General features: G+C 31.2%; 1 protein-coding gene across 1 annotated transcript in view; it reads right to left on the bottom strand.

Annotated features, from left to right (window-relative positions):
- Positions 1-225: 225 nt before the first annotated feature.
- The window catches only part of DNAJB14 (DnaJ heat shock protein family (Hsp40) member B14), a 23,651-nt gene continuing 11,426 nt past the window's right edge, over positions 226-12,450 (bottom strand). Inside the window, exons 3-7 of the mRNA XM_023531401.1 lie at positions 6,061-6,246; positions 4,486-4,580; positions 3,589-3,698; positions 2,585-2,757; positions 226-791 (exon numbers count right to left, since the gene is read on the bottom strand). Coding sequence (XP_023387169.1) covers positions 667-791; positions 2,585-2,757; positions 3,589-3,698; positions 4,486-4,580; positions 6,061-6,246 — 689 coding nt within the window. The 3' untranslated portion in view covers positions 226-666. The remainder of the gene's footprint in view (positions 792-2,584; positions 2,758-3,588; positions 3,699-4,485; positions 4,581-6,060; positions 6,247-12,450) is intronic.

Raw genomic sequence — 12,450 nt, 5'->3', positions numbered from 1 at the left:
ATGGCTTAGCAATTCATAAAACTAAATAAATAGCAAACTGATATTCTACACCAGTTCATTTATCTTGATATATATTTTGGAATATAATGGCAATATTAAAAATATCAATTCCCTCTAAGCTGATAATGCTACAAGACTTTAAACAAAGTTAAACAGCTTTTGTATTTTTCTTTTTGAAAGTTTCATTGTTTTAAACTCCACACATTTGACATCTGACAAGGAAAATATAATTTTGTCATAGAACATTTATTCCATAGACTTAAACTGAAGTGTCTCATGGAGCTAAACACTAAAAGAATTAAAAGGCAATAACTGAACATACACAAAAAGATCATTCCATGAGTATTTACATGACAAGGGAAAAAATGGAGAATCACTAAAACTGGAAACTGCTACAGATGTGATAATTCTTTCTCGAGACATTTTTAGTAATCATATAAGCTTTTAAAGTGAAAATAATTGCAGAAGCATAACTATAAGATTATTTTTAGTTTTCAGTTTCTTATTATTTAAAGGAGTCAGTAGGTCATAAACAGTCCAAGATTTCAGGGACCAACAATTCAGTTTAGTTTTTAACATCAATATTTTTTTCTTTAGCTGTCATGATAAAATTAAACTCACAGGAAAAATAAAGAGTATGCTAAAAGATATAAATAAAATTCCAGTTCATCCTCCTTTATAAATACTGGTCAGCCGCTCCAGTTCTTTACAGTTGTCCATGCTCAAGGCATCCGCCTTCCTTCGGAGTCGATCATCACGGTATACTTTTGCTGCATATTGCATATCTGTTTCTGTTAACAAACAAAAATATTTTACTAAGTAAATAATTTAGATTACCTAGTTGTTTAAACTCAAATGATGTTTCACAGAAGCCCTTCAATATATTTCTATTAATTGACTTAAAAAAAAAAAAAAGAAAAAGAAATCCAAGTGCTACTCCTAAAAGCCATACAGAAGCCTAGCATACAAAAGAAGAAGGTGCTGCTCTGGAAGAGAAACGAATAGAATCCTATCAACCCTTTCCTTTTACTCTGGTTCTGGTTTAAGAACTACTACTTTAAAGCATCACCTTGACTCCTTAGCCTAAAGATATATGTTCTTCAATAATGCTTCTGGTTGTTTTTGCTGTGACCTTTCATTAAGGTTTCAGATTACTTAATTATGCCAAAACTTGGAAGTAGAAAATTTTGAAACCTTGTTCTGAGTTTGCTTGAGTTAAAATGATATATAATGATCTTACTGAAGGAACAAAAAGAAAAAAAGCTTCCTTCACAAAGTAGTAAGTACTTCTGAGGCTTCCTTCAGTATGTGGAGAGCATTACCAAAGAAAAATAAATGAACTAGAAATCAAACATTCTTCAGGGAAGTTTTCTTTATTATTTTGCTGTTAATCTAAGCTATTTCACTGTTTGTTAATACTTCTAAAGGGTGGCAGCACTTAGAGAAGATGTAACAAAAAAGGGAAAAAAACTGGTTACTTTCTGGAAAACACTGACCAAAGTAGGGATATCAGTCAGGATCACAAACAAAACATACTCAAAAGTATGAGTATATTTTAATTGTAAAAAGATCTTCAGGAATGATCTTTATTCAGTCAATCAGGCTTGAATTTAACAACTAAATCAAAATCACTCCACCCCTTTTATTTACGAATGAGGCACTTGGAAAACCCCTTTGTGGCTGATTCTTCCCAAATGAGGTAGAAAAACCAAAGTTCACAGGCCTAGTGAATGGCAGAGTCTCTAACTCCCAGTCTAATATCCTTTCCATCATTTCAAATTACTGTTTTACCAATCTAGACATTAGAGTATTAAAAGCGACTCCAAAATAAAAAAAACCCTAGCAAAAGACTATATATACACTGGCCAATAATTTTTAAAAAATATTTATAAAACAAGATAATCTCATTCCAATCAACAAGTGAAACACTCAATGAATTAACTAATGTTATACTGAGACCTTCCCATTTCTATCTTTATTCAAAACCACTAACCCAACCTATAGATGTGCTAAATTTGAATTTTATTTTGAAAATTTCAAATCTACACAAAAGTTAAGAATATTTCAATGAATACCCTAAAAATTTTACTTTGATCAATTTTTTCACATTTTGTCAAATTTGTTTTAGCTCTCTCTATAATAAAGGCTGATGTTATTGTTGTGGTTATTATTTTGTAGAACCATTTGAGAATAAGTTACAGACATTAAAACCTTTCATTCCTAATTACTTCAGCAAGTTTTTCTTAAAAACAAGTGCATTTCTATATAATTTTCAAATTCAGAAAATTAACAATAATATCTAATATGTAGTGCACATTCAAATATCACCAATTGTCTCAATGATGGTATTATTCATTTATTCAATCAAATATTTATTGATAACAACACAAAAGCCATTTAAGTCCTTGCTATGTGCCAAATACCATTATAGGCCACATGTACCTTAAAACTTACCTCTCATTTAAGTTCTGAGCTCTGATTTGTGCTAAGTGTTCTAGAACAATCCTTGAGTGAGGAAATATACAGTAATCACTTCCCAAGACTTTGAATAAGTTTTTAAATGTTAAACATTAGATAAACTTACTCTGTTGTCTTTCTTTCCAGCAGTTATTTCGAATGTTAGTCACATAATCTTCTTCCACACTCTTTTCTACCTTTTGTAATAATATTCCTTTATATTCATTTTTAAAGTCCTTGTTGACATAATAAACGACACCCAAGTTTTCTGTCTGCATTTTAATAGTCTGCCCTGATCCACTGTAAAAGAAATGCTTGATCATTATTTTTAAAATTAAAATTGTACATTCTGATCTACTATAAACCAAGCTAACAATTAAAAATTTATAGGTTATTATTGGTTATCATTTCTTTACATTATCTCAAATTGCGAACCACTATCATCCATAAAAAAGTAGTCATATTTTAATATACCATACTAATATGTTCTTATAAGTTCTCTAATTTTTAATTAATAAAAACCTTATTTGGAAGAAATAAAGAGTTATTTCTTATTTTTAGACCAGCATGTCTTTAATACTGTAAAATCACTGGCAGTATGATTTTACGAAGTTTCCTATATGTTTATTGTATTACACTAAAGTTTCCTTGAATGGATGCTGTATTAACTTTCTTTTGTGTCCTGACCTCTTATATATATAGTATATTGGGGGAAAACACCTCATATAACAGAAAGAAATATTTGTTTTTATTTAATCAATATTTTATAAACAGAAACGTGAAGTCACTCTTAATAACTTTCTCCTTAATAACAGAAATCTTTATCAGTTCAATGAAAGTTCTATTTTTGTCTTTTGTTTTTTGACTTTAATGTCAACACATTACCTATCACATTACATTGCTATCGAGTTCAAATACAGCACTTCTGTCTTTATCCACAATGGAAGTGATATAAACAACATAAATTTATCAGTTGAATAACTATTTTAAAAATTAGACATTCTAAAATTTGGAATACTTGTAGTTATAAAAGATTTGGCACTTAAAAGTTTAAAAAAGAATAAGGCCCTTTAAAGAAAGCCAGATAAGAAACAACAATTCTTTTTTGCAACAGTTCACTTAGCTACTTACGATCTGGGATATAAGGAATAAGGAGGATTAGAGACCATCAGCTGGCTTAGCAATGACACGAGGATCAATACAATGATGGGCATCAGCTGGATGAACACAGAAAAACCTCCCTATAAAAAAAATCATCAAAGAATAACAAACTGTAATATAACTGTAGTTGTAAATAATCCAACAGCTGTCATACATTCTTAGGGGCAAAAAGAACAGCTGAGATCATCTGGTTCAGTGCTTTCAAATTTGCCTGAACATACCAACTTCCTGGGTTGATTCTTAAAAAGACAGCTTCCCAGGTGCTTCATCTAGTGATCCTGATTTGGAAACAGTGACACAACCTGATCTTATTTTACAGATGCGAAGTTCTTTCTCTCACAGAGATTCTATATGCATTGGGTTGTAAAACTATTTTTACTTTGGATTGAAGGTGAAACATAGAAGCTGATGAGTGGCAGAGTGGGAGCCCAAGCCTTCTGATTTCCAGTCTAGTGCTCCTTCCACTTACTTTTCTACCTTATGTAATTTAATTGCTGTGTATAATTAGATATAACTACATTAGAACGAGGAAAGTTACATCATCCTATTTAAGTTTTTCAGTATAAATTCTAAATTCTTAAGGATCAACAATAAGAAATTATCTGCAAAACACATGCACACTGCAGGTTATCTTCATTATAATCAGAGGATACCAAATCTGAAGGTGTTATATTGCCCAACCAACCTCCACCTTGACTTCTACTCCTGTTCCCCCAATATCTAAGGGATATTCTAGTCTGTTGAACACTTCTGGTTAGAGAAATTATTTTCTTTTAAAAGAACTGGCCTCATTTTCAGACAATTCTAATTGCTTTTCCTAAGCTGAAATTTGCCATTTTACAATTTCTAATCACATCATAAACATACATCTCCTCTTTCTTCTTCTCTTTCGTGTCCACTGTGTCGATGTTGATGTTGATGGCTATAACCAGCTCGTCCATTTGAAAATGAATGCACACTACCTAGAAATTAAAAGCAAGGTTAAATTAGGGAGATAAATGATTTTCTTTAATTTTAAAAAATTACTTAAAATAATGCATCTTTGAGTAGTGAATGCTTCTTGCTGTCTCGTCTTATAAGGAAAGGGTGGATGGAAACAGGAATGATTCTTTCCAGACATTGCACCCTTTAAAGTAAAGTAGAAGTTCTTTCTTTATGAAAACTTGAATACAAGTTCCTCCCTAATACTGCACACACAGAGGACTTTTGTTGTGGTTGGTTGCTTTTACAAACCTTGGATCATTACTCTGAAACTCTGCTTTCTGCATTTATCAATATATCACAAATATTTCTAAAAATCAAAGGGCAGTGATCTAATTCATTTTTTAAAAAAACAGCCATATTGATATACTATAGTATATGTGGACCACGACTTATTCAAATATTCTCTTGGTGGTAGACATTGAAGTTGTTTTCAAATAAGGTGACCAATGAGAAATGGCTACCACAAAGTAAGCTGTGTTATAAAAGCAAAGAACTGTGAATCAACTACGGAAAAGTAACCTGAAAGATTTCTGATAGTTCTAGTCAGAATTATTAGTCTCAATAATTTTTCTGTGAGAGGTAATTATGTATCCTAATATGTCAAAATACAGGTTATAGTTTTAATCGTTAATTTGTATTTACACATTCTCTTTCCTTCAAGGATTCTTTACAAAATGCTCTATCGATACCATAATCTTTCTCAATAATCCTTAGACAGAGCCACCAAGGCCAAATTATACTGCTACGTTCATAAACATTCTCCTAATGTTTAACTTAGCACTTAAAGAAATGTTGTAAATGAGACGAGCTATAATTTTAAACACCTTAGAAGAGCTGCTCTTAAAATTAGTTTCCACCCTAACAACAGTAAATGTAAGTAGAATTCAATATTACTTATGCTGGTACTATAAAATCCATTCGCTTAGTGGTGTCTCTACAATATTTTACTTCAATAGCCTAGTTCAAGTAATTATTTCTATCTCAATGTAATTTTTAAAACTCACTTTTTATACAACTTATAAGCCAGACATTTTAATATTTTGGTGGAAAGTACCACAACATACGTCCAAACTGGCAGTGTAGAATGTTATTAGTAAAACACCCATAAAGATCTGCAGAGAATCAATGCCATACAGTGGTCCACAGCTGTAACAGCACTTAGCTAAGATGCTGCCGCTGGATTTCCCACTTATACATCTTTCCTTCAGCTTTATACAAAATGTAGAATATCTGTACTCTTCATTTCTTTTTATTTTTTAAATTAAAATGTGTTCTTGGAAAAAGGCAGACTTAGTAAAAGCAATAACTCTAATATGTTTCTTCTACCTTCATGAAGAGCCATTACAGGATTATAAAACTATAATAAATGTAGGGAAGAAGGTAGGTAAATCTCTAAATAGCCAGCTGGAGGTAAGGATCTCTAGCTTCATAAAATATTTATAATTCCCATTAAAATACCTGAAGGAAATCCACCACCAAAGAATATATTAAACAAGTCTTCTGGAGTTATATCAGCTTCACAACCTCTATGGAAATTAAATCTACCATTGTTTTGGTGATTACATGCTTGTTCTTCATTGCCTGTGAGGTCATACTGTTTTCGTTTTTCTGGATTGCTTAAAACAGCATAAGCGTTTCCAATCTCTGAAAAAGTAATGAGTAAAAATTGGCAAGTTTTTATATTATAAAAGACTGCTCCCTATAAAAACTGCTGTCATGTTACAGTAAAACAGTAATAATTTCCTTTAAAGGTATTATACTTGCTTGCAATTACACATATTATTACCTCCCAACATAATTTTTTATACTAGACAAATAAGTCTCCCTACTGCCTTAAACATAAAGGAATGTCCATCTTAAGTTTCTTACTTTTGAACTCCATCCACTAATATCATTTTTCTTCATTTTCGACTAGCTAAATCTAATCGTTCATTAGTATCATTCAAACCAATAATAATAGCAGTAGCTACCAATTGCCAGGCTCTGAATACAGCATCTTATATTATCCATTACTATTTCCACTGTACAGATGAGCCCCCTCAAGCTCAAAACATTAGAAAACTTGTTCAAGGTCAAATTTTTTTTTTTTTTTAATACAGTAAGTATACTCTATGCAGCCTACACCATAAACCATTTTTTGTACACTCCAGGCCAGAGTTAGCTATTCTACATTCTATTCCTGAAAAATTTATTCTTCTTAAAAGTAAGCTCTATAAAGGTTTAAGGACTGTTTCTGTTTTCATTGCATTATCCCCATGGTTCAGCATAAAGTCTGAATTTGTTTTTGAATGAATCTAGATAGTGTCCAGTTTTCCCATCTCATTTTGCTACTTTCATGATATTTATTCATAAAGAATTCTATTTCCCATCTCATACTTCCATGTCCAAAAGAGGTAATGGTATCAGATGATCATTTTACCTGTAAGTTATACATAAATGTGTAATTTTTATGTTGTACATCTGAAACTAATATAATATTGTATGTCAACTGTAACTGGAAAAAATTATATATATACATAAAAGGCAATAGTACATTGGTTATCAAAATGTCTTCTTGAGGTAATTTACAAAAGCTGTAATGATTTCATCTAAAAGCAGGAACTACCCTAGTCTCATGGTGACATTTCTAAAAATCATTTCATAAATACAGCTTGTATCTTAAACTAGATCATAAGCTTCTTGCAATATGGGATATTTAAAAAATACTCTTTGGATCCCATGTGGTGGCTGCCATAGGTACTGCGTAAGCAAATAGATGCTCATTAGGTAGTTGTTTTTGGCTGATTACATATCACTAAAATTAATTATATATAGATATTCTGGAATTTTTCTTCTGATAGGACTTCTTAAACTTGGGATTCAGAGATAAGTCTCAGATGGTTTGTGAACCCTATTGTATGAAAAGTTATGTGGATGGTCCATTTATCTGAGATGGTCCAAACTTTCTACAGATTCTCAAATAGATCTATGACCCAGAAATACAGCCATCGTTTATAATGTTGCTCCAATGGGAGAGCATAATCAGAGATCCAAGCAATGTACTTAGAAACTACACCAAGGTATTAACCTATACCTAAAAAAGAAGCATATCTATCAATATCTGCCAAAGTTGTACTTCCAGTAATAATATCAATTTAAGGATTTGACCTCTATACACTAAATGGACTATCATTTCAGGTAATTTCATAATGATATTACTTTTTAAACTATTGATATATTGGTAACCTAATTCTATTTGCAAGTCTTTGCTTTTAAAAAAATAGTTTCCAAACATTAAGATATTTTGTATTTGTGAAATACTGTCATAATCCACAGTTGACTATTAAGATAATTTATTCTATCCACTGTGGCTAGAGTAATTTTCTATACACACAATCAAGATTTATTTTTCAGTTCCTTATTTTCTAAAAAATTAAATCTAAAATCCATTTTGATGTTCAAAAGACTTACAAAATACATTTTTCACCTCAATCTCACTTGTTTCACCAAAAGATACCTTCCACTTTATTCATTTTTCTTTAAACTTTTCATTTTGAGGGAATTTTAGATTCACAATGAAATTGTAAGAAATAATAAAGAGATCCCCTGTACCTGTTATCTGATTTCCCCCAGTGTAATACCTTACAAAATTACAGTACAGTATCACAGATAGGATGCTGACATTGATACAATCAGGATATAGAACATTTCTATCACCATCTTCATGTGGCCCTTTTATAACCAGACTGACTTCCTTTCTCTTCATTCCCTCTATAAACCCTGACAACCACTATTTATTCCCTATTTCTATAATTTGGGCATTTCAAAAGTGTTATATAAATGAAATAATACAGTATATAAATGGAATAGAATCTTTGAGGATTGGCTTTTTTCAATCAGCATAATTCTTTGAAGACTGATCCAGACTGTTATGTACATTCCTTTTTATTGCTGAGTAATATTCCACAGTATGGACATACCACTGTTTGTTTCACTATTCTCCCACTAAATGTTATTAGGGTTGTTTTTCTACTTTGGGGCTATCATGGATAAAACTGCTATATACACTCACGTATACATTTATATATAAACATAAATTTTCATTTCTATGCAATAAATGCCCAGGAATGCAAGTGCTAGGTTGTATGGTAACTGAATAATTTTTTGAGAAACCGCCAAACTGTTTTCCAGAGTGACTGCGTCATTTTATATCCCATTACCAATGTTGAGTGATTCAGTTTTTCTGCATCCAAACCAGTAGTTGGTATTGCTGCTGTTTTTTATATTAGCCATTCTGATAGGTGTGTAGTGATAACCTCATTTTGGTTTTATTTTGCATTATCTCTAATAGTTAATGAATGGATGTTAAGAATATTTTCATATGCTTATTTGCCATTAGTATATCATCTTTAGTGAAAAGTCTTACTAATTTTCTAACTGGATTGTCTTTTTTTTTAAATTTTGATTTTGGGGCATTCTTTATATATTCTAGATACTAGTCTCTTGTCAGATATTTGCTTGGCAAATGTTTTCTCCCAGCCTGTTGCCTGTTTTTTCATCCTCTTCATAGGGTCTTTGCAGAGCAATCTTTGAACAAGTTTAGATTAAGTCCAGCTTATCAATTTTTCCTTTTCTAGACTGTGCTTTTTGTGTTAAGTCTAAGAAATCATTGCCTAGCCCAAGATCCTAAAGATTTGCTCCCATGATTTTTTGCTAACAGTTCAAAAGTGTTGTTCTACATTTACACTCATGATTCATTTTGAGTTTATTCTTGTATAAAGTGTAAGATTTAGGTCAAGATTTTTTTTTTTGTGCCTATAAACATCCAATTGCTCCAAAACCATCTGCTGAAAAGGCTAGCTTTCCTCCTTTATATTGCTTTTCCATCTCTGTCAAACGTGAAGAAATTGAGAAGTATAATTTGATAGTTATTAAATAGTCACAGGGATGTGAAGTCTTGATAACTGGTAACTGAATAGGGAATATAGTCATTAATAATATTGTATTAACTATGTATGGTGCACCAGGTGGATACCAGACTTATCTGTAAATTATATAAATGTCTAACCACTGTGCTGTACACCTGAAACTAATATAAAATAATACTGAATGTCAACTGAAATTAAAAAAAAAAACAAAACAGTTGGATATATTTTTATGTGTTTATATCTGGGTTCCCTATCCTGTGATCTATGTGTCTATCCCTCTAATAATACCACAGTGTGAATACCTGCAACTGCAAAGTCAGTCCTAAAATCAGGTACACTGATTGCTACTACTCCATTCTTTCAATAAATCATTTTTATTTACTCAGGTTGTCTTTCTATGTGGGTTTTAGAATAAACTTGCTTTTATTTACAAAAAAAGTTTTGAGACATATATAATTAATTTAGAGAGACTTGGCATCTTTACTATGTTGAGTCTTCCAATCTATGACCATGATCTACCATTCTAATTATTATATCACTCCATTTATTTAGATCTTCTTTGATTTCTTTCATTAGTACTGTATACTTATTCTTGTATAAAGAATACATATTCTGTATAAGTTTTGTTAAATTTACATCCAAATATTTTATGTATGATTATAAATGATAATATATTTTTAATTTCAGTGTCTACATGTTCACTGCTAGCATATAGAAATATACTACTTCTAAATACAGAAATTGACTTTTGTATATTTATCTTGTATCCCAAAACTGCAGAATTCACTTATTAGTTCTGGAATTGTTTTTTTTTTTTGGGTGGGGGGAGTTATATTCCTTGCGATTTTATATATAATCATGCCATTTGCAAAGAGGGACAGTTTGATCTTTTCCTTTCCAATTGGTGAGCCTTTTTTCCTTCTCTCACCCTAATGCATTGACTAGAATTTCCAATGCTATGTTGAATAAGAGTGGTGAAAGGGGACACTTGCTTCGTTTCCCATCTCGGGAAAGCATTCAGTCTTTCATCACTAACTATAATGTTATCTGTAAGTTTTTGTAGTTGCTCTTTTAACATTTTGAGGCAGTTCCCTCAATTCCTATTTTTTGGTCAGTTTTTATCATGAATGAGTGGGGTAAATTTTTCAAATGCTTTTACTGCACTGATTGATATAATCATGAGATTGTTCTTCAGCCTATTAATGCAGTGGATCACACTGACTGATATTCGAATAGTGAACTAGCTTGGCATGCCTGGAATAAACTCCAGGTGGTAAGGGCGTATAATCCTTTTTACATATTGCTGAATTCTAATATTTTTTAAGGATAATTGGGTTTATTCCATGAACACTGGTCTGTATTTTTTTATGTAGTGTCTGGTTTTAATATAGGGTAACACTTACTATGTAAAATAAATTAGGATGTTTCCTTCTCTTCTATTTTCAGGAAGAGAATGTGTACAATTTATTTTAATTCTTAAAAGTTTGGTAGAATTCTCCAGTAATGGCATCTGAACCCAGAGATTTCTTTTAGGGAGTTTCTTAGTTACAAGTTTAATTTACTTAGTAGTTATATGGCTGCTTCATTATCTACTTCAGATTGAGTGAGTTCTTATCATTTTTATTTTTCAAAGAATTGGTCCATTTCATCTAAGTTGTAAATTTATATGTGTGGATCTGTTCATAGTATTCTCATTATCCTTTTGAGGTCTGCAGGGTCAGTATCTTTGTTTCTGATAGTACTTCTTCTTTTCTTTTTCCTTTTTTTTTTAATTTTCAATTCTTTTTATTCCTTTTCTCTTGAAACTATGATTTTTTATACTCAATGCATTTTTTGAGTTGACCTCAATTTTTACCATTAATGTAACTAACTAGTAGCAAAGGATGCATTCCCACCATATTTTAAATTATTTGAATTTTACATCACTTCTATGATAGCACTTCTGATAATGGTCATTTCTTTTCCTTTGTCAGTCCGTCAATTTTACCAATCTTTTCAAAGAATTCTTTTGTTTCATTGATCTTCACTATTGTTTTTCTGTTTTCAATTTTATTGATTTCTACTCTCACCTTTCTTTCTTCTTGCTTTTGATTTATTTTGTTCTTTTTTTTTTTTTGGTAGGTTCATGAGGTGGAAGACTTATTTGAGGTTGTTTATTCTAATATATGCATTAGGGGTTATAAAAATTTCTTCTCGGCATTGCTTTAGCTGGTCCCCTCAAATTGTGATAGTAAACTTTTATTCAATTTAATCTGTTTTAAAAATTCTCTTGAGATTTCCTTGACCCATAGATTATTTAGAAGTGTGTTGTCCAGTTTCTAAGTGATTGGATATTTTGCAATTATCTGTTACTGATTTCTACTTTAATTTCATTGTGAGAAAACATACACTGTATGATTCCAGCCTTTTAACTTATTGGGGGTTTATTTTACGACCCAGGATATGCTTTATCTTGGAATATTATTCTGTAAGCACTTGAAAAACAGATTTGCAGAGTGAATTAAAAGAATGTATAGTCTGTGGTTATTAGGTGGATTGTTCTGAAAATGATGATTATATCTTGTTGGATATGGGATGGTGTTTAATTCTTCTGTATTCTTATTTTCTGTCTAGTTGTTCAATCAATTGCTGCGAGAGAAGCAATTGCTTATTGAAATATTTTTATGATGAATGCTTTAAAATCTTTGTTAGGCAATCCTAACTTCTCTGTCATCTCCATGTAGGTATCTATTGACTGACTTTAAAATCATGTTGAGGTTTTTCTGGTTCTTAGTATTTCTGACTGAAATGTGATCATATTGTTCTTTGGGTCCCAAGGTCCCTAAGCCAGTCAATCTTCTCTCAACTATTGCTTTTCCATCTCTGTCAAACGTGAAGAAATTGAGAAGTATAATTTGATAGTTATTAAATAGTCACAGGGATGTGAAGTCTTGATAACTGG

Source organism: Pteropus vampyrus, unplaced genomic scaffold, assembly GCF_000151845.1.
Source record: "Pteropus vampyrus isolate Shadow unplaced genomic scaffold, Pvam_2.0 Scaffold67, whole genome shotgun sequence".
In the NCBI taxonomy this organism is placed as follows: Eukaryota; Metazoa; Chordata; class Mammalia; order Chiroptera; family Pteropodidae; genus Pteropus; species Pteropus vampyrus.
The sequence above is the reverse complement of the archived record's forward strand: the minus strand, read 5'-3'. Positions and strand labels throughout refer to the sequence as shown.